At 37.2% G+C, this 27,018-nt stretch overlaps 3 protein-coding genes across 4 annotated transcripts; 1 reads left to right on the top strand and 2 right to left on the bottom strand.

Moving 5' to 3' along the window:
• Positions 1–5,569: 5,569 nt before the first annotated feature.
• LOC149000699 (F-box protein CPR1-like) lies at positions 5,570–12,518 on the top strand. 2 transcript variants are annotated; one of them, XR_016170832.1, is made up of 4 exons: positions 5,570–7,005; positions 7,091–7,635; positions 8,403–8,442; positions 11,298–12,518. XR_016170832.1 is itself a non-coding variant. In XM_089140811.1 (3 exons), the coding sequence occupies exons 1-2, from the start codon at positions 5,806–5,808 to the stop codon at positions 7,601–7,603; spliced, it is 1,713 nt and encodes a 570-aa protein (XP_088996937.1). In that variant the 5' UTR covers positions 5,570–5,805; the 3' UTR covers positions 7,604–7,635; positions 8,403–9,121. The 2 variants fall into 2 exon arrangements, 1 of the variants encoding a protein (XP_088996937.1); XM_089140811.1 differs by lacking the exon at positions 11,298–12,518 and having other exon boundaries at positions 8,403–9,121.
• A 1,669-nt stretch (positions 12,519–14,187) lies between these two features.
• On the bottom strand, positions 14,188–20,480 carry LOC149000700 (binding partner of ACD11 1-like). The gene is made up of 7 exons (XM_089140783.1): positions 20,261–20,480; positions 20,072–20,140; positions 17,019–17,102; positions 15,782–15,885; positions 15,626–15,701; positions 15,401–15,484; positions 14,188–15,202 (listed from the first exon to the last, which is right to left on the bottom strand). The coding sequence occupies exons 2-7, from the start codon at positions 20,075–20,077 to the stop codon at positions 14,627–14,629; spliced, it is 930 nt and encodes a 309-aa protein (XP_088996909.1). The 5' UTR covers positions 20,078–20,140; positions 20,261–20,480; the 3' UTR covers positions 14,188–14,626.
• A 630-nt stretch (positions 20,481–21,110) lies between these two features.
• On the bottom strand, positions 21,111–23,678 carry LOC149000701 (calmodulin-binding protein-like protein). Its single transcript, XM_089139026.1, has 2 exons — positions 22,948–23,678; positions 21,111–22,863 (listed from the first exon to the last, which is right to left on the bottom strand). Exons 1-2 carry the CDS (start codon positions 23,494–23,496, stop codon positions 22,111–22,113), a joined length of 1,302 nt encoding a protein of 433 aa, XP_088995152.1. The 5' UTR covers positions 23,497–23,678; the 3' UTR covers positions 21,111–22,110.
• Between the last annotated feature and the right edge of the window lie 3,340 nt (positions 23,679–27,018).

Genomic DNA, 27,018 nt, shown 5'->3' on the forward strand with positions numbered 1-27,018 from the left:
AATGTAATTAATTTTTTTTGTATTGTTTAAATGTAATTAATGATCCACGAATTTCTTTGAGACGTTGAGACTCGAGTTTGGGTAGTTGAGAGTTGAGTGTTAACACTTTCAACGGTTTAAGTTTTAACTTTTTAATTTTCAAATTTTATTTAGTTTTATTATTTTAAAATTTAAAAGTCTTAATTGATAACTCTTAACTCTTAAGTCTTAATCTTAATCGTTAACTTTTTAATTTTCAAATTTCATTTAGTTTTATTATTTTAAAATTTATAAGTCTTAATTGATAACTCTTAATCTTAATCGTTAACTCTGTTTCAGTTTCCAGTTTCAGACTTTCAGTCTTTCACATTTTCACTTTTGTGAAATCAAGCATCAAGATTTCAAATTTTTCGTTAACACCATCCTCTATCTTTTGTAGTTTTGTGTGTGAGAAACTAGGATTTGGAGTTGAGGAAAAAATAAAAATAAATTTCAATATTTGATTTTTAATTTAGTCCAAACCGTTTGCCAAACCGAATCCAAATCATTAGGCCAAACCGTTAATCAACCCGAACCCAAACCGCACCAAACCGCACCGCTCCGAAACCGTTATCTTTTAAATGGGCTGGTTTGGGTTGGGGGTTTTTCAGCCCGAAACCGCTCCAAACCACACCGTTGACACCCCTGGTGGTGTTTGCTTTTGGACAAAGAATGGGCTATCAGGATTCTCTTACTATTGAAGCACTAGCCATTAGGCGTAGACTTAGTCTTGCCTAAATTTCTAGATTCCCCATATCCTCGTGGAAAGTAATAACCATGCGCGGGTGCAGACGATTATACATCCAGCAACCTATTACAAATGGAAAATCTCCCATTTACTCAATGATATTCTCAACCTAGCGACAACCTTAACAAATTGTTCATTCACACATAAACATCGTGAAGCAAATTTCGCCACCGATGAGTTGGCCAAACCTACAGCGCTATCTCAAGATTGATTCGTGTACCACCATACCCCTTCCCCCCTTTTAACGTGGATCCTGCTCTATGATTCTCTGAGATGTAAGATCTCTCGTGGTTCACTCTTGAATAAATAAATCTATATTTTCTACAAACCAAAAAAAAAAAATTCCTTGAGTATTCCTGCAAAATTTCTCTTTGAGTTTGTAAAAGCTTGTTGATTGGCCATGGGAAAATGCTTGGTTGAGACTAAGAAAAGAAAGCTGCATGCCACCATGATTATTATATAATTAAGGTAACTTTTAAGCATTGGAACTTTAATTAGCAGAAAAAACTTACACAATTACCAACCAAATCATAGATAACAATCATTTTTCTCATCATCATAACAGTATGAAGCACACATAGGCACTTATCTATGGTCCACGAATACATTGAACTTGGCGAAAATGCTTCTGGACCGTAAGTTTTGGTTCTCGAGCAGATTCATCTTCTTTCTTTCTTGATCATCTCACCGGAATCAAGTTGATAATCTTTTCTGAGAGAGGTAAGAATCAAAAGAAGATCCATCAAACAACTCAACACCATCTTCTTCTCCATAGACTTCATTTTGACTAAGCTGTGGGGGTGCGAAGCTTGTGAATTATAAGCTTTTTCAGGGATGATGATGACTTGATAAGAAAATAAAGAAGGAAACGAAAAAAAATTTCCTCTCTTCTTTGACTCTAGCTGCAATGAATTTAAGTATGATATAAACACCTAATGATAGAGGTGATTAGTGTTGAAAAAGTAAATGGAAATTTAAAGTGATCACTCATCACCATAGATTGAGGAGATTAGGACACTAATCTAAATTTGACAAAATAAAAGCTTATTCCTTTGTGTATGTGAAGAATTTAGTCAAATGGTCTAACAGAGGAATCGAAATCTCCTTGAGTGCCAACCCATTTCTAGCTAACACATTGCCGCAAAGACTATCTAACTAGCCTGGTTGAGCTCAAATCACGTTTTATAGCGAAGGTTGTGAGCCACTTATTGAGAGGTTTGGTAATTTATACTTGATGGTGGATAAAAACATGTTCACTTTATTTGGACGGTGAGCTGGGTAAGATTGATATGCAAGGCTTATTTTGATCTGCTTTCGAAACATTGATAATGACAAACAAGCGAAGAGATCTCTCCCCGCTCCCATTTGGATCGGGAAGTGTTTCAGTGCAATATGATCCGAGGTTGGGCAGCAAGGGGGGAGTAGGCGCATGGAAAAGGAATTTCCTGTATTGTTCAATTTGTGTGGTGGGAAAGATATCGTACTTCACAAATAAGGGTGTCAACCGGTTGGATTCAAATGATTTTGATCTAATATTTTAATCATAATTTAAGTATTAGGCTAATATTGTTGAACAACCGTGTTCCATTTATAAATAATTATATCTATAGTTAGGTAATCATCATTAGGATTAGAAGAACCTTAAATAGGCTACTTAAATCATTTATCTCCAAATGGTTTATTAATTTGGATTTGGGTGAAGAAATCGAATGGTTTTTTTTATTTTTATCCTTTATATATTCATCTAGTGGTGGTTGAAGACGTACGACACCTTATGTCTATATTCTTCTCTTGCTCTATTGAATGTATTTTTAGATGGGCCAATGTATTGGTTGATACCCTAACCAAGAAGGCCCATTCGTTAGGTGTCCAATGGCGTGGCCTCTATGCCTTCACGTTTCTTTGTGCTCTTAACCTTAAAAATAATAAAAGAAGAAGAACTACTTCTCTTTTATGCCCAATCTTAGGGTTTAAATTGTCTTTTCAATTGGATAAAATTAATATGTGTATTGTTGTAATTCAAATGGAACGGAATCAACTTGCAAAGAGAATAAAAATTTCTTTATTGAAACTCAAGTATTCTGCAAAATTTCTCTTTGAGTTTATAAAAATTTGTTGTTTGGCCTTGGGAAAATGTAGTTTGAAAACCCAATCCAATAGGGTAAAGGTTAATAGCAATAAACATCGAGTCTTGTTGAGAATAAGAAAGAAAGAACTTAAACTAATTTTCTCATATTACTGGGATCTAAAGAAAACTAATCAAGATTATATAATTACTTATAAGTTATAACCAAATCATAGATAACCTAGTAGATCAGTTTTCTCATCATCATAACAGTTAGAAGCAAACACAGGCACTTATCTATGGTCCACGAATACATTGAACTTGGCGAAAATGCTTCTGGGCTGTAAGAATTACTTCTGGAGCAGATTCATCTTCTTCTTTCTTGATCATCTCACTGGAGTCAAGTTGAGAATCTGTTCTGAGAGAGGTAAGAAGCAAAAGAAGATCCATGAAACAACTCAACACCATCTTCATCTCCATAGCTAGCCTTCATTTTGAATAGGCTTTGGGGGTGTGAAGCTTGTGAATTATAAGCTTTCTAGTAGTGATGATGTGTGTGTCTTGGTGCCCAGAAAAGATAATCAGAAGCACGAACTTTTGAAAGTCAAATGAAATGCCTTGAAAATGGGATGGTAACACTGTTTCTAATTGGTTTTCCACGGTGGTTGTTTGGTTCAAGGATGATGATGACTTGACTGAAAAATAAAGAAGGAAAGGAAAAGAAAAAGTTCCCTCTTCTTAATTTGATTCTTCAATGAATTAAGTATGATATTAAACACCTATGATAGAGGTGATTTGTGTTGGAAAAGTAAATGGAGATATAAAGTGATCACTCATCACCATAGATTGAGGAGAGATAGCACATCAAAAGTTGACAAACTAAGTTCCTTCATTTGTGTATGTGGGTAGTGAGTCGATGACTTTTGGCTAATATAGTGGTGGTTTAAATTCAATGTTGCGCATTAAATGCACAACATTTAAATATCACTCATATAGAGAATCGTGGAGAATCATGGAGAAGGATTTGATGGGAAAGTATTTTGAAAATAAAGATTTTTTTTTAATTTTTTATAATATTATAAGCTAATAAGAAAAGCAAAAGTTATTTTTTACAAGAGGTCTGGTTGCGGGTGAAGGGTTGCTGATTAGGGGAATGAAATATTGAGGTATTTGAGTTATACTCGATTTATAGAGCCAAAGGGACATCAATCAAGGAAAATTCAAGCATGTCTGGGATTGGCTTGGTGGTCAAAGACTTGGAGATTCAAGGGGATTCTAAATTGGAGCTAATTGAACTAACGAACACTGATGTGGGGTTGGGAGGCATGGCTCATGGAAGGAATAATTCAAGGCTTTCAATGTCAATTCACATTGTAACAGTCTCAATTAGGTAAGTAGTCTCTTTACGTGTTCATCTAGTGGTGGTTGAAGACATACACTACCTCATGTCTATGTTCCCCTCTTGCTCTATTGAATGTATTTCTAGATAGGCCAATGTATTGGTTGATACCCTAACCAAAAAGGCCCATTCTGTTAGGCGTCCAATGGCGTGGTTCTATCCACTCATTGGCTTTAGGTTTCTTGTAATTCTATGGCTTTGTGCTCTTAACCTTATATGTACAAGGACATGGCTAGTTAGGGATAGACACATGAACAAGGACAATCCATCTCGACCTGGTTCAATCGAGGACAATGACTCAATGAGAGAAGACTTGGGCTTGACTTGGCCCATCAACAATCAATGACAATAATTTTAGGTCTTGAATCATGGTACAGTAGTAAATGGGCTTACCAAAGATCAAATTGAACATAAGCCCCAGCTTCTCCTCAAACCATTTCCTCACACTCATATGTGGTAGTGGACCCAAACTCACAAGGAAAAAATAGTCTGTTGCACACCTCTCCACTGTGCATAGCAGTGTAGCAATAGAGAATGACACTTAAAAAATGCTAAATATGTGGTTGAGATTAAAAGCCCTAGTGATACGGATCTAAACCCATTTTAATCTACCGGATCTATTTACCCCAAATAAGTAAACCCGAGTCTTTTTCTGGATCTTTGGAAAAACTAGTTCTCCAGTAAATTCACATTGAATGCGATTAAGGATGTTCTAGTAGGGGAAGTTTTCTCTCCAGTGCCAAGAGCTCATTCTCTATTTTTAGAACTAAAGCTTTAATATCTGCATGTATTCATTTCATCATCATCTTCAAAGCTTCTGTAATTTCTTCCCCTTGGTTTAGTTGAGAAACTAGATGAAAAGTTTACCTCAAATGGGCATAAGATGAAATGAATTCCTAGAAAGAAAACCATTTTGAAATTATATATCAATTGTGTAATGTCCTAGGTGAAAAGAAGAAAACAATGTAGGTAAACCATTCAACTCGCATTTTTCAGGTGTCATTCTCTTGTACTGCATTGCTATGTACAATAGGGAAATGTGCACAACAAATGATTATTTTTTTTGGAACAGACGCTCTTATAGATAGGGGGTGGGGATATCACATATGTGGTCGGCAAACGTTGAACCCACAACCTCTCCACTAAAAGATATCGATCTTATTAGACGATCACAGAGTCGGTCCTTATTAGACAGCTTTATATATATGTGAGTGTAAAATGATGGAATGACAAGTAGGACGGTGGAGATCCCATACATGCCTTTAAGGGAAAAAAACAGGAAAAAAAACAGGAAAAAAAAAAAAAAAAAGAGGGAAAATCGCATGGGAATCGTGGCCGAATTGAGTCGCTCAGCATGGCCGATTTACACTGAAAACCCAAGAACTTCATTGTTCGAGGATACGTGAGCGAATTATCCTAGGGTTCTTGAAGGCCGATTCTAGTCCCTTGACAAGTTCCTTTTGTTTTTTTAAGTTACAATTCTTTTTAATTAGGGAAATTTGTAATAATCAGTTCATGCCTTTCCTCTCTGCATTCATAGGTTCGTAAAACATTACTTGATTGAGTTGAGGGAAGATGACAAACAGAGATCACCGGAGTCGAATCAGGAGCGACGATGTTGTGTTACCTGAAGATGTATTGATCAAAGTTTTCTCATGGCTCCCCGTGAAGTCCCTTCTCAGAATCAAGTGCCTAAGCAAAAGATGGTTTGATATCGTATCAAATGATTATCATTTCTTTCAACTTCATCTTCAACAATCCAAGTCCAAGCCACTTGTTCTCTTCACCTTATCAGGTAGATCACCCAAGAGACATTGTGATCCATCTCGTCCAATGCTTACTCTTCTGCAATCTTCCAAGGACATGCAAGGAAATTTACTTAACAGATTCGAGATCAGTGATTGTAAATTCCCTCTCTGGCTGCCTACCCGTTTCGATCTGGTATGTTTCAAATCCAAAGACAAATTTTATGTCTGCAATCCCAGCACACTCGAGCTCATAACCTTGCCATCATTTCGGGGTTCTTATAGTTCTACCTTCGGTTTTGGGTATGTTCAATCAACGGATGAGTATAAAATAGTTCATTTCATTGAACCATACAATTCGTGTGGTCATTATGTTGAAGCTTACGACCCAGATAGTCCTGTGTTCCCTAGGGAATGCAGAATTTTCACCTTGGGAATGAGAAAGGACTCTCCTTCTTCTTATGCTTCTCCTTGGGCTTGGAGACATGCAGGAAATTCCCCATATAATCTCGAGCGAAACCGTTGTCCGGCTTTTGTGGATGGAGCTCTTCATTGGCTGATAAACCGCATGTACCACTCAGAAACAATCTTGGCATTCAACTTGGAGACTGAAGAATTTAGACTCGTCCAACCTCCCAGATGTTGTAGTGATCCAACACGAATTGATCCCTTGGAATTGCAGTTGGTAGAACTGATAGGGCTACTCTGTGTTTCATATGTTATAGATGGTAAAATGGACATATGGATGCTGAAAGATTACCATTATGAGACATGCACCTTTTCTTGGGCAAAAGAGTATTGTATTGATTTGAATCCAGTGGGGGATAATCTATCCTGTTATTACTTTCCTGAGTTATATGCTGCTAGGGACATACAGGATGATGGAAATAAAGTGCTTATTCAGACATCCGACGGGAGGCCATTCTATTTTGATAGTCAAACTGCAAGTTCTAGTGATTTTATTTGTGAACAGAGGTCATTCCTTAGCTTCTACATAGAGAGTTTGCGCTCACTAAGATATGTATTACGGGTACTACACCCAGCTACTCCATTTTTTTACAGATTTAAGATTGGAGGATCTATTCTTACTAATGTTTTAATATAAATTGATGCAGAAGAGTTTCATGTTCGATCAAATTACAGGAGCTACTCCTTCCCAATCACAGCAGTTGGAACTCATGGACCCGCCAATCTATATTATGCGTGTGTTTGCACTTTTTCACCACCCAGATCAATATGGTTATGGAGGCTATCTTACAAACTTTAGTGGTGGTTTTGTTGCAATCGAAGGGAAGAGACTAGATGCAGGAGATAGCATTGAAGCAGAAGCAAAAGTAATTCTTAATGGGTTACAATTTGCTCGCAGGCATGGTGTACGGCGCATTGCTTTGGTTTCTAAAGCAAAAGAGCTAATTGATGCTATTATTTCTGGAGAATGGAAAACTTTTCTTTGGCTGGAAAAGATCTTTATCAGGATTACTTTACTTCTTTCTGAATTTCAATGGGCTGAGATATTCCATGATCAAAGATTGTCTATTCAGGTGGTTTGCCAAATTGCTTGCAAGGGTATGCGGTGGCCGGATGGGTTATATTTTAATGAACCACCTGAGTGGTTCATAGATGGGTGAACAACCTAATTACTGACTTCTAGGATTTTACAGTAAGCACCTTTTCCTTGCAATTAATTCTTTCTACTTCTATAAGTTCCATTCAGATGCACATCATTCTACATTACTAAGGTAGAGGCGATCATAAAGGGAAGGAAAAGGAGGGAGAGACCTCACTTTTCTCTCGCTAGAAAGTTAAATCCAATCCAAATGCAAATATTAATGGAATTTAAATTGTTTATGCAATTGTGCTTCCATTGATGTATTAGAGAGGCTGATAGTGTTATTCTTACCATTGTATAAGTTATATTTTGTAACGGGATTGAATGTTCTACATAGAAGATCTGAGTCCAAAGAAAGGGAGGTGATGCATTAAGATTTCAATGAAATAATTTTATGACCAATTATTGGAACTTTATAGCACCATAGCTTTATAAACTGGATTAATTATAGGGACGGTGTTTTGATCATTCAACCCCCTATTGTCCTCATCCAACATTTATCCAATTGTGCATGATGCTACAGACATGAACTGCTTTATATATATTGCACTTCCCATGTGTCTATCTTTTTTTCTCCTCAGAAAATGAGGAGAGAGATGAGAGTGCTGATGTAGGCCCATAGATCTTTTTCCATATTATATCATTAAGAGGCATTTGTGGCTCAATAGGTTATTTGAATTACACCTTTTACTTTCTTGATGACTTTGGAAAGACATGGATCCTATCTCTTTAAATCTTCATTGGTTCACATTTACTTGTAATCTCCCATGTGATATCCTGCACCCTGATTAAACTTACAAATTCTTTGTTACTACCAGGTACTGGCAGGATTTGTTCTTCAACCGTACCCTGAGATGGGTAAGTTTACCCAAATGTGAGATGTTTGAAATTTAAAGACTTTGCTTGTGGTATGGTTATACATGGTTTTGATTTTGAGGGACTAAGATTCAAAATGTCACTTTAAATGTGTTTTGCATTTTATTGAATTTTATGTGGAAATTTATTTATTTATGTTAGTAAATTGTTGGAACTTTCTTTGTTTCTACTAGAAAAAGATTGGATTGGCTCATTCAAAGAAAAAAGGATAAAAAAACCAAGGGTGGATCATGGGCAGATGTTAGGAGAAAAGGAGTTATGTAGGGTTAACATGGAATTTCCATAGTATGACCAAGTGGAAACATCCTCTCCACAAAAGCATGGTTAAGGCTGTTTACATTAGGATCCTCCCGCTACCCCGTTGTAGCAGTGGGTGACTTCTTCATGGGGTTAGTCCTTTAGAAGAACAAAACAAGAGGTGTGAACCATTGTTGATAGGAAAAGATGAAGAAAATGAGAAAGAGATTAAGGGGGAGGGAAAGAAGAAAGAGAGACAGGTAGGGAAAGAAAACAAGAGTGGTAAACCATATTTGATAGGAAAGGAAGGAGTACTGCAAATTCTGCAATCATGGTCAGCAACACAAGGAGTTGAAATCATGGCCTGCAAGGCAAGGAGCTGAAATCATGTGTTCAACGAGGTTTTGGGTGATTATCTTCAAGAATTTGGGAGCTTTAGTGGGACATGGCATCGTGGAGTTTGCAAGGGCAGGTGATTACTGGGGATTGAGAGGTTTGTGGGATCCTCATTGGTGGGGATCTCGGCATTAGAGTGAAAGAAAATGGTGAAGGTTTGAGAACTTGATCCCAAGGGACCAACTTGCTGGTCCAAAAAACTGAGTTAAACTGAGGTTAGATCTCCCCAAGAAATAATGTTGTTGTTGCTTTTTCCTCCCTTGTTCCTATAGGGGGGTAGGGGAGGAGGGAATCTAAGCTAGATAAGGGTGGGAAGCATAAAATTACCAGCAAAATTCTGATATATACCACTAAGTTCTGACTAACTTATCTAAGTCCTCCGAGATACCAAGGTTCAACCCCATCTCATACTCAAAAACCCGAGACAATTGAGACTAGTGAGCTTGAATGATTGGAAGGGGAGGGAACGCAAGGTCGAGAACAGGAGCAGGAACGGTGAGTGGAATTGAGAAAATCAAATAAGAAGCAGAGGCACTCAGGTGCACAACCCCCTCAAACCTGATTTAGCCAGGTGATTGAGTTGAAAATCTTGAAATGGAAAAACTGATGCTGTCCTAAAATAGAACTGCAAATGACGGCCTTCAAGGAAGGAGAATTAGGATAATAGGAAGAGGAAGAGGGCGGAACTAAAGACAGGGGAAGGAAACCCAATCAACACAACGTTTATTCAACCTGAAATTTTATCTTAATACAAGCTACTGAAAATTTCAAACCAAATCCTAGTTGAAATATAAAATGCAAAACAGAATCCAAAACAAAGTCTAAAGCACCCTCATGTAGGAATACTAAAACACGAGCACAAACGAATAAAAATAATAAGCCAACCGCAGACTGTTCTTGGGGTTGGAAGGAACCGTGACTGGCTGATACTGATCAAAAACAAAGCGAAGAAGTTATGAATTGTGACTGGGATCCAATGAAAAGGAAAAACGGGCGGGTCCTGTCTTTATTAGAGTTTCCAGCCAGCAAGAACCCCAGAACCATGAGAGGAATATATATATATATATATATAGGGGTAAAAAAAATGGAGAAAATGCTTTTGGTTTCATCTAAGATAAACCCAGAACAGTGAAAAAAATAGAAGAATGAAAAAGGAAATTTGAAGCCGACCCCATTTAGTTGGGACAAGGCTTGTTGTTGTTGTAAAAAAGGAAATTTGAAGAAGCTCGCACAGGAAGAGGAATTGAAGAGCAAGAACAGTTGCTGTCTTTATGGGTGTGTTTATCTGCTGTTAAGGTGTTTGTGCATATGTTTATGCACTTGGAGGTGTGTCTATGTGACTCGGGTGTTGTGTGCGTGGTGTTTAGATTCTGTCCAGGTGTTTGTTTGTGAGTGCTTTCAGTTTGTGTATCTGTGTTGCTGCCCATGAGAATGTAGTTTGTATGTGTGTGCGTAAATTGTAATTATGTGTGTGTGTATTTAAAGGATATTAGCACAATAATGAACAAATATCATGACAAAAAATGAAATCAATGATATAATAAAGGTCAAGAACAAGCAACCCTGCTAATGTAGGAGACCATATGAGGCAAAGCATAATTCTTGATACCAAAGACTAGGCAACACCAAAGTGATGGAAGAATGAGTGTGGTAGCAAAGCATGATACCAAGACCAGGCAACCCCTTTGTGAGGGTACGGTAATGCAAGATATCAATATCAGAAAACCCCTTCGCGATGGAAGATCCTTTGAGGTAAAGCAAATCATACAAAGACCAGGTAATCCCATTGAGATGGATGACCTATGACTAATAGCAGGTAATACCTTCGGGGCTATTTAAGGTGAATTAAATTCATTAATGACCAGATAATGTAAGCTAGAGAACAGAATCAATAAGTAATCTAGATATAAATAGCTATGTAAAGGATTAACAGCATAGTAGATAAAGTAAGTGAAGAAATTGTTGACTCTCAAGACTTAGTGAAATTGTCAGTTTTGTTAATGTTCCCTTTGAGTTTCATGTATCATTCAAATTTGCATGATGTTCAGATAATGCATGCTAAATTTTGGGATTCCATCTATAGCATTGTATAGCATAAGTTTCTCACGGCATAGCATGATTTCTTAAGTTTATGAGCATGACAATACTGATTTTCCTTCTCATTTCAGTTATCTGAACACCCATGGCTACAATGTTTCTTACAGGTATACACATGTGGAGTGCTTTTTGTATTAACTGATTCAGATGACCAGGGGAAGGTGTCCAACCTTCCTAATAGGAGATTTGGAGATGACGTGTCCGGAGCCTTTTGTTTAATTTTTCAGTAAGAACCTTTTATGTAATTAGATTAACAAATACTATGATGGGATTCACTGATACAAATTGTTGGACTTTGAAAGGCTAACTATCACTTTGACAAGATAATGTAGAACAGCTTGTTGGTGCAGATTGACATACATTGACGTTAGGTGGTTCTGGACATTTACATTTCTAAAATTATATGGATTTCAGTTGTAGAATGTTCATGATAGTTCGATGATTAAAATTATACATGTCTACTGGTCATAGATGGATGTCATTATTAATGTGTGATTTACAGGTCATGGGTGTTTAACTGCATGGTTACAGGGGTGTGCCAAATTTTTTGATAGAGGGCATGAAAGATGAATATCTTCCCAGACCCTTTGCAATAATTTCAGCAAATTTGATTAGATAACAGATAAATATTATGCTCAAAAGGCAAGTATGATGATCCAAGAGGCTCCACTTTTGGAAGAGTAATCTTCTTTTTAATGCTGGCAGGAACGTACGATAAACATGTACGCGGTCTCTGCTTCGTACATACCTCTGCTATTTATATCCTCCTGTCCATTAACAATTTATTTTGCAGTTTCGGTCTCATTTGATCTTTTGAGCTGGGTTTATGAGCTTTTCTTTGTTTCTTTTCTGCTCAATTGAGTTTTGCCATGTTGTAATTTTGGCTTTCTTGTTCAGGCCTTACAGTATATGGCTCCTTTGAAGTGTTCTTTGTTCAGTAGGTTTTGCTTTCTCTTCTTTGAGTCACTCCCATTGGGCAAATAAAGTTTTTGTCCACCCAGTTGGAAAAGGTGCCATTTTCCATATTCTTAACAGACAGAGTGAGCAGCAAACTCAAATCTACTGTCATGTATCTCTTGGACTATTGCAAAGGGAACCAGACTCGGGCCACTGAGAGTTAAAAGCTGCCAAGGACATCATAACTAACTAATCTGATTGTCAAAACCTTCCCATCTCTCCTGGGTTTGCTGAATTTCTGGACATGTTTTGTTCTGACATTTTCTTTTTGTGGCGATTCAAATGGGAATTTTTTTTATGTCCATGACCCAACCTGATTGATGAATCCACTTGCAGGAGTGTTAACCTGTCTTTGTTGTAGAATATGTGAAAACAAATAAGATTCAGGATTTTGGAGATGTGATCTATAGATGACTTCTTTTGGGTGTTCTTGAGAGAGCTCCCCTTGTACATTCTTACATATATGTAGTGAACTATCTTCAACTTTGTATGGCTAACAAAAAAGTGCATTCTTGTGTGAACCGCACTAAATCTGCGTTCTTGAGAGAACTCCTTTTTGTAGTGAAATTCCATTCTTCCCGGTTAAAAAAAAATTGCATTGTCGCATGAACCACACTAATCTGTGTGTCATCCTTGTGAATTCGAGCTCGACAATGAAGTTGCTTCTCTTGTGATTCCGAAGTAGAGAAAGGGGTATTAGAGCTGGAAGATCACCTAGGTTTGGCATTATCCTGTTCGCCAACATTGCCACTACACCAAAAGAAATCAAGATCCTCTAACTCCCCCTCACTCTGTGCCCCTGTATTTTCAAAATTTTCCTCTCACAATCCGTCTGACATAGGTGGGCCCAGAAGGTTTGTGTTAGGTGGGTTATGAGAGGGGATTTTAGGGGTAAGAGTATACTGGCGGTAGGGGTAAGGGAAAGAAAAGATGGATGGATCAAAAGGGGCAGAAAAAGTTGGGTCAAGCCCAGAAGAGGAGGAAACTTGGTCTTGCGCCCAAGCTAGAGTGGGGGGAGGGTAAAGGAGAATTTTTATCCTATCCATTTCTGACATAGAAATAGACCATCCATTTCCTTATGCATGAGGTGACACGTGTCTAAGGATTGAAGATAAATTTAACAAAATAAAATAAAAATAAATAAAAAAAGAAGGAGAAGAAGCCAAACTTTCTATGTTTCAAATCTAACCTCAACCCTTAAATCTAACCTTGAACACGTGTCATTTATCCATAAAGAAATAGATGGTCTATTCTCATGTCAAATATGAGCAGAGGTAGGGATTTCAGAGAAGAGAGGAGAGACAGATAGGTCAGTGGCAACAGTAGGAACTAAGCCCAGAGAAGTGTTGGTAGCAGGGATGGAGGTTACAATAGAGGACCTTGCTTCAGTCCTGCACAACGAATGATCGAGATCAAGATCTCAACCGAAATCTTGCATCCAACTATCCCAAACTCACAGGACAGTCCATGCAACAGAAGGGGGTAGATCCAAAACCGTGCAAGGATTAAGGTTGGTGGAGGCAAGCAAGACAAGAAGGTTCAGAGAGATGGATCAAATGTCCAGCCCTAGTTCTCATAAATAATGAATCCCTATAACTCAGCTAATACTATTACTCTGGAAGGTTAATCTGTTGCAAGGGAATGCAATTGGGTAAATACAAACTCCAAAGGAAACTCTGCAATATAGTTGGTAAATTGGCCTTTTGTGATACTATTCGCCATGTGTGAAAACGTAGAGCCACAGAAGATGGATTTACAAATGACTCAAAACAAGTAGATGCAGAAATAATAACACACATCTCCCAGCAATCTGACCTCATCTCCTCAAAGAAATAGAGGAAATAAAACATTACTGTAGTCTTCCACCTCAACTTCTATTACAACTGCATATGAAATGTATTATTTCACTCCCCTCTGCACTTTCTTGTGGAATTTTGCTTCTGTTAGGCTGGAGCTACACTTTATGCTCTCACATCTTTAAGTTTATACGGTGAGACGACGAAAATGTTACCCATTGTTCATTTGGGGAAGGGGGGTGGTACAGAAAGCTTAAACAACCAAGGTGCTAATCACTTCCAAAATTTTCAAGTTGTGAATTCTCAGAAGTTCGATATCAAAGAGCCAATGTGTAGTTCCAAAGCTCAAACTGGCAATCATGGAGTAAGTAATAGAGAGAGAAATTCCGAGCGGAAAGCAAGGAAGGAGAATTTCTTAAAGTCTCTTCATTCACAGAAATTCCATATTTTGAATAGAAGAATAGTAAGTTTACATGTCTTTTGGGTGGAAAAAACAAAGAAATGATGAACTGTGTAATGGGCATTCATTATCGTTAGAAACAACGAGGTGCGACTTCTAAAACAACCAAGCGATATACATAATATTCAATCCAACAATAATGAACTAGCTAAGCATTGAACTTCCCCAAAAAGAATATACAAGAAGTGGGAAAAGAATGGAAAAAGATCGTAAACCTCAGGAATCATATGATGCCAAGCTTGCCTTCATCAGCTGAACCAACTGGCACTGGTGGCTCTCCTGTTGGAGGCTCATCTAGATGCAACTGAGCATAGTTGTTGATGATCCCTTCTCTCTGCCTGGAAATAATCTCCTTCTTCTCTTCCTCAACTTTTTCAACCTTCTCCTTTGTCATGTGGCTCAAGTCCTCAGCTGTCTTGGCAACCATGCTCAAGGCACTAGACACCAATGATGCACCAGCTGAGACGTAGCGGTACTCCATCAGGGCTGATCCTGTGCTGCTTGCCTTCTTCTCAGCCAAGGCAATTGCTAGTCTTGTCTTCTCAGAAACCTGGAACCGGTCATTCACCATCCTCATCTTCTCATTGACCAAAGTAGTCCCGATGTATATCTTTTCACTCAGGCCTATCCGTCTGTCAAGGGACAATACAGTGGCAGAGGCATTTGACATCAAGTGATGTTGTTCATCAAAAGCCCTGGCCTTGTTAAGGGCATCCTTCCCCAGCACAAACCCCCTAGCAAGCATGCTGCTTACTATATCCTCAGTCTTCTTAACAGCTGAATTGGCATTAGAGGGCTCCTACCACATAAATGAATTATTAGAGGAGAAATGCTTAAAATACAGAACCAAGGATAATGTTTCTCTCTTAGCATGAATATGTACATAAGCACTTCTTCTGTCAACTAGCGGCTTAGCTGTCAGATATTCAGTTAGGAGGCTTGTAAACAAAAAGAAAGCTTAGGCGAAAATATAATTTTAAGCAAGCCCAAGAATTACCGGGTTTGCTGGAATAGCTTCAGGAGGCAACTGGTAATTTGCAACTGGTGTTATAGAGACAGAAAGATCAACAATAGTGGATCCCTGCATGAAATTTTAAAGTTATTTGAAAGGCGAAAAAAAAGAGAGAACCATACGATGGGAATATAATGTCCACCCCTGCTACCCTAAATTTTAACCCTTGAAATCCTGACCCCTATTCCAAGAGTAAATAAATTTACTCACTGACAAAAGAACTGCTGTATCTGTTGACTGTGAATCCTTGAATGTAACATATGCAAGCTGAGACTTTTCAGATTCCCTAGAATTAGGTGATGCAAGTTATATTCAGTATCGAACTAGTACACAAATGAGCTAGCAGGTCCATAAAAAGTGACCAACCTTTGCATTTCAACATATTGTACATCACCAGTGAAAGAGAAGAATTCTTTGATGTCCCGCTCTGATGCAGCTAATGAAATATTGCTGACTTTCACCGTCCTTATCTGATACAAGGGAAAATGGAAAATGAGAAAAATTCCAAAATCCAAGAAAAACTACAATTTGAGTTTATCAAGAAATTTAACATATAAAGTGTGTTTAAAAGATCAAATATAAAATCAGGAACCCAACAACAGCAGAATCACAAGTTTGACAAATCCCTAGTCCAAAATGAAAGCAGTATTAACAACTGGAACATGCATATATCACATAACAATAACATGAAACCACAAACAGTTGACATGAGAGAGGGGGAGGGGACGGCAAAAAAAAATAAAAAAAAAAAAAATTTAAAAAAAAAAAAATAATAAAAAACCCAATTAAAAAAAAAAAAATTAACAGAAAAGGAAGACACCTTTACTATACCTTTCTACCAATTCTACATATACCTATTGTCTTGCTAAGTTTCCACTTTTATCTAACTAGGGTAAAGATTTTAACTATAATTATCCCATACGCATGAATGCGTACATTCCACTTCTACTTATTAGTTAGTGGCATATCTGGCAAGATGTCACCTACATACCTTGTTTTTCCCTCTAATGCCGGGAATCACCTACACTGTGACAATTATCATTAATGGTTGGTCCACAAAGAGGGTGGAGGTGAACAAGAATTCTAAGAATTAGACGATGAGGTAGAGACTTTGAGCCCATCAGTTTACTCTTTTCTTTGTTTAAGAATTGTGAAAGGCCAAAAGAGGCAGTATTCTGATGCATTATCTCTCAGAGAGAGAAAATACTTTACTTCCCTAAGAGTGGGACTTGAAGGGGATAGAGCTTGAGCGTGGAGCTTTGAAACTCATTCTAGAGGTACAACACAAAGATGTTACATATACACACCCCATTTTACCAACATTAGAAAAGGGAGATGTAGAAAGCATTATTTTTCTTTCAAGAGCCCAATTATTTATTTTTAAATGGGGAGATTTATAAATTGCTTTCAAACCAAAATTTTCTATTGGATTCCATTTCCTAGAGCATGGTCTTTCTTTGTACATCAACATGATACCAAGAATTTTGCAGTCACAATTATTTTGAGTAAAACACTATGTACCAATAGTGGAACCCAGCTAGTAAAGAGAGGACTGTTATAATTTCAACTAGAAAATGGAATTTCAACTAAGTTTTAGCCTCACATCTGAAACATTAATTGTCCAATTTGATGTAGCAGCTACTGGGGAATCCGGGCCTTTGCTTGGATCACTTTGATCCACTGCAACCTGCACATAAATGCCCATTAGGTGCTTCTTGAAGAGGAAAATAAAACCAAAGTATTCAAGCAAAACATAGACTAATACTTTGGTTGTGTTTGATATGCACTATTTTAGCCCTAATGTAAAGCTTGAGCTTTTGGGATAAACGATTGTGACATGGTATCGGAGCCAGGAGGTCAGTAGTTCATTTTTGGTAAGTAAGAGGGGTTTCTGACTTCTGTCATGTGCTTGTTGACTTCTTTTTCCCCTCTACTTTGGTCAAGTTAGTATTGGGTGATGGTATCACACGCATAGCTGTGTTAGGGCCTGCCCAACCACCTGGGGGAGAGTTCGTGTTTGTTGACATACATTGTTGTAGCACTTAACAACAGCTTTTGGAGATAACGAGCTGTAACAAATATGACTGGTTTGAATTCTCAGTGCTGACAAAGATATATTTACTCTAATACAGATATTGGAAGAATATCAGAAAAAGTTCCTTTTATAAAAAGGCATCGATAACCATTGACAGTCCAAAATGAAAAGTGCAAAGTAAAGTCCCTGGATTCTCCTTCATTCTCTACATGATCATTCACTTCAATATGCCTTGATCAGGTCCTATATGCCCATATCATGATGAGGGTTAACCGTCAACATCCGAGACTTCAGATAATGCATGGTTTAGCCAAGAAGGTGACAACTAATACTGCTGTCTTGCTGTTCAAAATTATAGGGGGAAATGCCCTTAATTTCCTGATAAGCTAAGAAATAAAGGCAGTATGGTAAAAATAAAATGCAAAAGAATAGATGCATCAAATAAGGAGCAACAATTTATCTATGTGGAAGATTACAAGAAATTGGTTGGGCATAGGAGTTGGAGTTGCTAAATATGTCTCACGATCATATCTGTCTTTTTGCATGCAGCTGGCAAAGAAATCAAATGTTCTGAGACAGTAAAGGAAAAACAACACAGCAGACCATGAACTATTCTTTCCCCCACACCCCCGCCCCTGTTGAGACCATAGAACATTCAAATAATCAACTATCATGCAGTTGATACGCTCGTTTTTTCATTTTCACAACTGTGATACACTCTATACACAGTGATGATGTCTCTGCTTCTTTTGATTGACTATCAACCAGTCTTTATTGCCAGGACACAGCATGTAGAATTCGACCACCACTTTGTGCATGAGAAGGTCAGTTTCTATTGTATCTTGGTACATCCCATCCCACCAGTAACTTGCGGATGTCTTCACCAAGCCACTGTCAAGGAAATCCTTTCATCTCCTCATGAACCAGCCCCAGTCAAGTTTGCAGGAGCATGCTGAATCAGCAACTTTGTTACCTTCTCACAGCTCAGCAACATGAAGGCTTCAGTAAACCCACAGTTCACCTCATAGCTCAGCAAAGTGTTAAGAATCTCCAACTGATGCAATCTCCCCATAATTATCTTTTTGGAATCTTCTCCTAAAATCATGTAACCACACAACCACTCTTTTTGCTATCTCTTTATTTAGTTGAGCAAGGTAACCAAGTACAAATCATTTGAGACTTAAAATTATCAAAAGATCTCTTCGGTACAAAGATATCATTTTTCCATTGTCTTGTTACACACGTGATCAGGAATGCGATGAGCCAGCTAACAATAACATGCCTATTCCTTGGGGTATCTACAAGAGGCTTAAGAGGCAAAAGGGAGAGGTTGGAGCTAGCATTATTGCAGATGGCCTTCCAACTAATTGTCTCTTTTAATAAAGTAAAAATTCAGATTGAAGCTGCCAACTCTGCAACTTTATACTGTGGGTTTTGGGGGTTTGGTCCGTATACTTAGTTCTTTTTTCTAAAATTTCCAAATACGATATCTACACCTTTCTGTAGCCATTGACCAACAGAGCATCTGTAGTTGCAGTACTAGGTCAAGATCTGGCAAGACTTGTGGTATGCCACCATGTCATCTGTTAGCAGATCAACATAAGACCTGGATTTCAACTAAAGCATTAACCACTACAGAAATTCAACCATTTTAAGTCAATGAACATGTCCTAGTGATTATGACTCTCTATAATGAAGCATCTTCACAAAAATAAGGATCTCCATCTATCTTCTTTCAAGCAATCCAAATCACTCAAGAACAGACTTATTGTGAAATATGCTGATTATTTCAAGCTAATCTGTGGTGTAGGCACATTAAAAGAGTTAGTGGGATAACTCTTCTAGCTACTCTCATTACTTACTGACAAGACATTTAACTCATGGTATCATAAGAAATTCATGTAAAATATGGTAAACAATTCTGGAATTTGTCTCCTTTTGTTGGGGGTGGGGGGGTTGAAAATAGTGGCCCTGATCCAGGAAAGCCATTCTTTTTGTATACTTTTCTTGGTTAGCACTTCGGTTTATAATTGAATCAGATGAAAGATTCCAAAGTTTCTCCTGAGAAGAAAAGGAGATTAAAGGTTACCCATAATGTAATATAAACTAAACAATGCCCCAAAACAATAAACACTCAGTTTGAACCATTCCTTACCAAAAAAAAAAAGTTTGAACCATTGAAAGCAGAATACCATCAATTCCGTTATAATGAAATATGCCATTGTCCAAATAAGTACTTGTAAATGCCATACAATAACAAAAAGCAACGATCTTGAAGTCTCTGTCAAAGGGGAAAAAAAATGCAAATAATGAACTTGACGATGAAGAGTCGTAAATTCTGGAGTTCACCTCTTCCTTCAACGGTCAAACGAGAAGCATTTCCCATACAGGAACATAGTTCTTCAGGTTTACAGAGCACAGCTAAAATTATAAGTTACAGATCCTTAACAATGTACATTATACCTTCACTAATTTTACATATCATCAAATTTAAAGAAAAAAAAATGAGCATTAATAAATATCATTTTGATCTAATACATCAAATACGCATCAATGAACAGCAAGGATTGCAAACCCAATTTAGATTCTACACAGAACGCGATAATAAATCAACAACTTACCGACATTTGATATTAGATGAAAGAATCCGCAGTACCAATGTAAATCTCTGAAGAAATTAGAAACTAAATCTGAAAAGTGTAAGAGAGACAAATTCAACCAAAGATTAACAAAACGAAGATGATGGACAATTTAAGAAAAAAAGAAGAGAAAAAATGGAGGAAAAAAGAACAGGATTGAAGAATTGTAACTGTTGGTAACTGAAAGCCACGTCAGTCTCGGAAAGTTCGCGTGCCCTTCTAAATTGTTTGTAAAATTTTAAGGTTTCGAGTGGTTGGAGTTTATCGTCAAACTGTCATCGACTTCAACTAATTAAATTCTTCCCCGATTGATCAGAGGGGAAAATGGGGAAAATGAAGACGCCAGCCCTTCCCCCTCAGTGTTCTCTTGACATTCTTCCACCACAAAGTAGTGGTGGGGCCTTGTAAATATTGAAAAAAATTAAAGTTAAAAATCCAAACAGGTATCATGTGGACCCACTTTTTATGTGTAGTGGAGAAGTGCTAGCGACAAATTTTGGTCACTATGGGTGTCTTGTCTTAGAATACCCATGTTTTTCTATACAAGTTCAGTTATGATGATTTAAATTTCCTAAGAGTGTAGAACACCAAGGGTATCAATTCATACTATGTATAATTTATTCAAACTAAAAGTATATCGTTTACCCTCGAAGGATTGTTCAGTGGATAATGACTGATACTATTTAGTCACGAGGTCATTGGTTCAACGCTCCCTTTGGTACATGTAAAAGTCTCACCCCCTAATATAAAAGCCAACAATTTTTTTTTTTTTAAAATACCAATTGTAGCAAGCCATATAAATATGGTATAATATCCATATATGATGTAACTATACCATTTTTTTTTTTTTTTTGATAATATATAACTATGCCATTTGATATGATATGATAATGGCACAAGTAATACCATGTGATATGCGATATAGTAATGGTAGAGAATAAATGTATTTTGTTTATATAAATAACATTACTAAACACCGCCACCGCCACCGTATTGGATCAACGCCTAAACGTCGAATAGGCTCTAAGCTCAAAACTCTAACCTTGAAAGTTGGTCATAGTCAAAATATTTTGACTTCGATAGGGTCAAGAATGAGTGTTTAATCTAAACCAATTTGGGCCTCTCACCATCTACGATATTTTTGATAATGTAGAACAAAATATGGAATTTTGGATTATTGTACTCTTTTCTGTCAATCTCAATAACAAGATTTTTTTTTTAGTGGAACTGAAGTTTGTCCAAACCAATTTACTTGCACAATTAAGAAAGGGACCTTATGGAAAGAAAGGGGGAAAAAATAAAGAAAGGGACAACTTCTATTTATACAAGACTTCATTTTTTTTTAAAATGAGGTATCAAGTTCAGAATGTTATATCCTGACTTCTCATTATGATATGAGAGGTGTTGATCTTTAGTGAACCAACCCAAAAAATAGTAAGATGGTTCACATTCATATCATGGGCTGTAGTGTTACTGTGTTAGTGGAGTAGTCACGATGCTTGAACATAGATTTCAAATCTTGAAAAACACTTCTCTAAAACAGGGATAAGATTATACCTATTTGACATTAGAACTTGGTACAACCTTCCAATGGTGATTCATAAATGTAAGTTCATTTCTCTGCTTCATGTTTCTGCTTCGTCACATACATCAACGTGCTCTACCTCATCGTATCTTTGATTACATCTTAAGAAAATCATAATTTTTGACAAAAAATAATTTATCTGACTATTTCAAGAAATCATTCCAACAGTCAAAATTGACATTTGGAGTTTCAGCAATTCCTCTTGGGTGTATGAACACAATTAACAAAATTAGTCTGAAGGACCTGATCAGAAGCAAATTAGAAGTTAAAACTGACAATCACAGTAAAGAGAGAAGAAAAAGCCAGCCACGTAAATTTGAACAACAACCCAACTCATACATCATGTCACAGTTAAATTCTTCAATCATCTGATGAATGCCCAAAGAGAAGAAGCAAAAACTACTACACCAGCCACAACCAAACCCAACCCAGATGCTTACCTTCCATTCCTCACCTCTCTTACAATGGGTTCCATCTGGACAGGCAAGGGAGCAGAAAATGAAATTCCCCCATTTTGTTGAACCTTTTTTCCATAGATGACCTCTCTCTGCAGAATCCTTCCAGGGTTTCTGTCACCATCAGAAGCTTTGCTCTCCATGTATGCTTCCTCTTCCTCATCATCCCCAGCAATCATAGAGAAACCTCCAATTTCTTCAACTTCCCTACATAGATTTTCCATGAGCTCTCTCTGATCATCAGTAAATCCTTGGTCAACAACATTTTCATGACCACCTGAATATGACTCATCAAAAACCCTAGTTAAATTCCCATTCTCTGCAAAGCTCACATTTTTCTTTAATTTTGATCCAAGGGCACCCTGTTTCACCAAAATCCCACTATGGTTGGGAGGTCTCCTTGGATCATCTTCATCATCACTACTCTGATGAAAAGATTCAAGCTCTACATCCATTCCATCGTCATTCTCAGATCTTTCCCGAGCTTGACTTCTCAATTTCTCCAAGAGCTCTCTCTGTTCACCTCTTAGATCTCTACGAGGGATGCCCATTACTGGATCTTGGGAACTTACAAAAACCCTTGATTTCTTACTATTTTCTGCAAGTCTGAAACTCTTCGTTGCTTGAGAATAAAGCTCCCGTCTTTTCGTTGAAAGCCCATCGATGAACTCAACGAAACGAACCAGATCTCTGCTAACCGATTTCTTTCCATCCCTAATCATTGGGTCACCTCCCTGCAAATAACATTCCCAGATTACGTTACTCCCAAGAAGAAAAAGGGAATTTAGAAATGGGAGTTTACCCTATTTTATTCCAACCTGAACCGAATCGAGCTTGTGAAGCAAATTCATGGCTTTCGCTGAGAGAATCTCAGGCTTGAATTGGGACCCATCGGAGATTGAGGATTTCAAACCGTTGAGACTCGCCTTGATGAAAGCTAGGTCTTTGAGTTGTCGAAGTGTACGCGATCTACGGACAAGGAAGGCACGAAAGTGGGTTTGTATGATACGAGCAGCAGCATCACGGAGAGAACTCGAACGAGGTGGTGGAGGAGAAGAAGTGGGGATTTGGTGGAGAAAGGATTCAAGAGCATCGATGCGACGGAGGAGAGAAGAAAGGAGCGATTGGGTTTGCTGATGGTCTTGTTGTTTTTGGGGAAATTGTTTCTGATTGAACTGATGTTGTTGGGGTTTATTGTACTGGGCATAATGATGGGTTTGCGACGATTGAAGGAGACAAGCAGCCAAGGATTGAAGAAGAGGATCTATAGAGACCTGAGAGGAATGGGAAGAATTGCAACTACAACAGCAGCTGTAGCTGCTGTGATGGCTACCATTGGAATGGTGGTGATGGGGATGAGACGCCATTAGAGAGCTTTGGAATGAGACCCAGATGCAGAGATAGATCCAGAGGAAGAGGGTCGAAGAAGAAGAGGGAGGGTTTGCGATTGATGTTATCTAACCACAAAACCCTATAAGCGTCTGCGTGACTGTGTCAGCTCTTGCCTTCTCGCTTTCAGGGTTGGAGCAGAAGGCATCTTTCGAAAATTTTTAATTCAAAGAAGACATCTTTATTAATTTTTCTTGGGTTTTTGGCAAGAACTCCATAAGCTTAGAATTTCTTTTGTCTTACCCAAAAAAAAAAAAAAAATTCTTTTGTGCCTTTTATGGAACCTTTCGGCTTTGATGGATGCTCTACATGTTCCAAAGTAATTTCCTAATCTTCATTTGAGTGTAGCAAACGGATTAGATCAAGGCATCAAGGGATAGTGGAAATCTTCTCTACGCAGCCAGCCCTTTCTATATTTACTCGCATGAGGTAATGAAACTCATACTCATAGGTTTTGCTTATCTCCGGCAAAATAATGTGGTGTTTCACACTTATACGAGTGTGGGTGAATGCATGAAGTATATGCTGGATGAAAAAGATTAGGACTCATCGAGGGAATAACTACTGCATTACCATCAAAGAGGAGAGGTTTTCTTTTGACACCATCAATCCAGTCACAAAGACTAGGGCCATTAGGCTTAGTAGAGGGGAGGAAGGGGAGACTAGATCATCTCTTTTTGACTTTTTTTCGTATATATTGTATGGGGTTTATGTTTAAGTACTTGTGTTCTACTTCTGATTTATTTTGTTAGTAGTTAGACATGGGCCTACACAATGTATGACAAGAAAGTTTAAGGGGAGCACATAAGAGGTTATTCAAACTCCATGAAGATGTGAAGAGCGTTAGAGACTTGGAACTTTAGATAAATGTCAAAAGCACATTACCTTCAAAGTGTTTTGGCGTATCATAGGCAATATATTGATCACAGACCATATCCGTCCTTCTAACAAATCACTAGAATAATTATGGTTCCAATAAGCTATTTGGGTGGGGCGGATCCGGTTTTTGATAAGACAATTCTAGTTCTTTGTTTTTACTTGTTCTGGTCCATAGAAAACATATCGTCAAATTTTGGCCGGTTTGCTAGTAAGCAAAATTTTTTTAGGGGTGAAACTGAACAGGCAAAATATAGCAGAAATCTCGGCAATATCTCACGATATATCTCCTAATCGACTGATATATTGCTAAAATCTCAAATATTTGCTATATTTTGGCAATTTCTCTCGCAATTCTATAGAAGAATCTTCAAGGTCAATGGACAATCTTACCAATTCTGTTCCAATGATTCAAGCTTAGACAATGTGCTAAATGTGGTTAGAAAGGATAATTTACATAGAATAATTTCTGAAAATAATTCAAATTAGGAAAATATTTTATAGCAAAATATTCAAGATCAATGAGCCATCTTATCAATTATATCCTAGTGATTTAGACTTCAAAATGCAACATGCCAAATGTGGCTAGGGAAGAGTATATATATGAAAGAATTTGTGAAAACAATTTAAATAATGAAGGGATTCTGTAATGGAATTTCAAGGTCAACGGGTAATCTTTTCAATTATGTCTCAATGATTTAGGTCTCAGAAGGTAATTTGTTAAATGTAACTACGAAGGAGAATTTGCATGGAAGAATTCATATAAAAAAAAAATTCGAAGTATTGACACCAAATTAGGCTAGATACCAAATTTGAGTCCAAAATAACCTAAAATATCCCCCGAAATGGGGGGCAAATTATGGCATATTTTTGTCAAAATTTCACCTGTTCGCTGGAAAAATTCATCGAAAGTTTGCACTATGGCTCTAATATCAATCACACCCTCATGGAAGTACAACATTCTCAATGTGCAGCTGAGTATATACCGGATTTTGGTTACTGAAAAAGAAAAAAAGAGTATATATCAGATTTCTAGAATTGTCCAATTTGTATTATGGAAGATTTAGCCCATAATGAGGTGGGCACTTAACTTGGATGTTAATGTATAGAATCAATTGGGTATAAATAGGTTTAATCAATCTACATCTGTTTTATATTTAAATTATATGCAACAATTATCCTCGTATGAGGATGAGTGAAGGTGTGCAAGCTAGCTTGAATAAACCCGAGTTAAAAAAAAAATTCTAATTGCAAATAATAAAAACTATTTCTAAAAATTATCAATTTATTATCACCATCATGTGAGCTTTATTGATGTAACTAACTATACTAGAAATTCTTATGACAAATTCGCACACAACTTTCATGCAAAACCTGTGGAAGACAAATACAATTGTAGGGATAGTAGAAGCACAAGAACAAGAAGCAGCACAAGGTTTTTATGTCTTGCACAAGGAATTGTTAGATAGAATTATATTGTGAAAAACAAGAATAGAGTTTTATTGGGTATTCAGATAGAAACGAAAACATTCCAAGAGAATAACAATAATATTATAATTATAAATTGGATATTGGAGTAAACTATGGAAATGTAACTCAAACTGAAGTCACAAAAACATAGAAATGAATAAGCTTGCACGCATCGCAGGAGCGAATTCAACGGAGGTATCAGTGATAAAATATTGTATTAATTCAAAAATGGTTGGTTTTGGGATATGTTTGTGATGGATACCGGAAGAACTTTAAGAAAACTACAAGATTAATCGCTAATGAATTTCATTTTATAGAACTAACGCTCATCTATTTCACTTTACTAAGTTAGCAACATCGAGTTTAGGTTTTCGAACTAACCACCACATTACCTCTCTTTCCTTCCCTCCTGTCAGGTGACATCTTCACCCTTTCCTATGTTGCAGCTATTCCTTTGCTGGAAGTTTTTTCTCCTCGTTTCTTCAATTACTCATGCCCTCACCTTTTCTAAACTAGATATACCAACCCCTTTTCAATTTTACGAATGCTCATTTACGTGAAAAAAAATGTGCAATCCATCCTTCCCTTAAATGAATGGGAAAAAAAAATTAGAAATTCTATAATATGGATTTCTTCTAACTTGTAAATGAGGAGGAGGAGAGCACAGATAAATCCCGGAGCGACAGTTTTATCATTAGGTTTGCCAATGTATTTTCTTCTCCTTGACACATCAAACTAAGAATTTTGAAGGGAAGAGCAAATAATCAATTTGAAAAAATTGGGACTCCAGTTTCCATTTCAAATGTTCATTTAAGGAGATCTTGTAGAACAAAGAAAAAATAGTAAAAACAAGAGTAAATAAACGAAATAGATGAAGGGACGGGTAAATACATCCAAATTGGTTCGGGTGATAAACCCAAACCTAGAAGAATGCAATTTTGTCCAGAAATTTTCATTTTAGTTAATTCATTTTAGTTAATCTTGTAATTTTTCCAGAAATTTTCAGGTGATAATAGAGTAGTAACTTTGTAATTTTTATGCCAATGAACAACTGTACTTCATTTTGTTTTTCACTTGAAACAACGTATGATTTGAACAGTAACTTTTATCCCTTTTCTTGTAGTCTCTTGGAACCAGAACCAAAAGTGACAAAC

Source organism: Hakea prostrata, chromosome 11 (genome assembly GCF_041222555.1).
Source record: "Hakea prostrata isolate BN-2017 chromosome 11, UWA_Hpros_2, whole genome shotgun sequence".
Taxonomy (NCBI): domain Eukaryota; kingdom Viridiplantae; phylum Streptophyta; class Magnoliopsida; order Proteales; family Proteaceae; genus Hakea; species Hakea prostrata.

What these genes read in the sequence shown, in the direction of transcription:
- LOC149000699 (XM_089140811.1), top strand. Translation starts at nt 5,806, where the DNA reads ATGACAAACAGAGATCACCGGAGTCGAATCAGGAGCGACGATGTTGTG. An exon ending in CACTAAGATATGTATTACGG is followed by an intron (nt 7,006 to 7,090) that starts GTACTACACCCA and finishes AAATTGATGCAG; the next exon opens with AAGAGTTTCATGTTCGATCA.
- LOC149000700 (XM_089140783.1), bottom strand. An exon ending in GGACAATTAATGTTTCAGAT is followed by an intron (nt 15,886 to 17,018) that starts GTGAGGCTAAAA and finishes CCCTTGTATCAG; the next exon opens with ATAAGGACGGTGAAAGTCAG. An exon ending in ATACAGCAGTTCTTTTGTCA is followed by an intron (nt 15,485 to 15,625) that starts GTGAGTAAATTT and finishes AATTTCATGCAG; the next exon opens with GGATCCACTATTGTTGATCT.
- LOC149000701 (XM_089139026.1), bottom strand. Translation starts at nt 23,496, where the DNA reads ATGGCGTCTCATCCCCATCACCACCATTCCAATGGTAGCCATCACAGC. An exon ending in ACAAGCTCGATTCGGTTCAG is followed by an intron (nt 22,864 to 22,947) that starts GTTGGAATAAAA and finishes TGTTATTTGCAG; the next exon opens with GGAGGTGACCCAATGATTAG.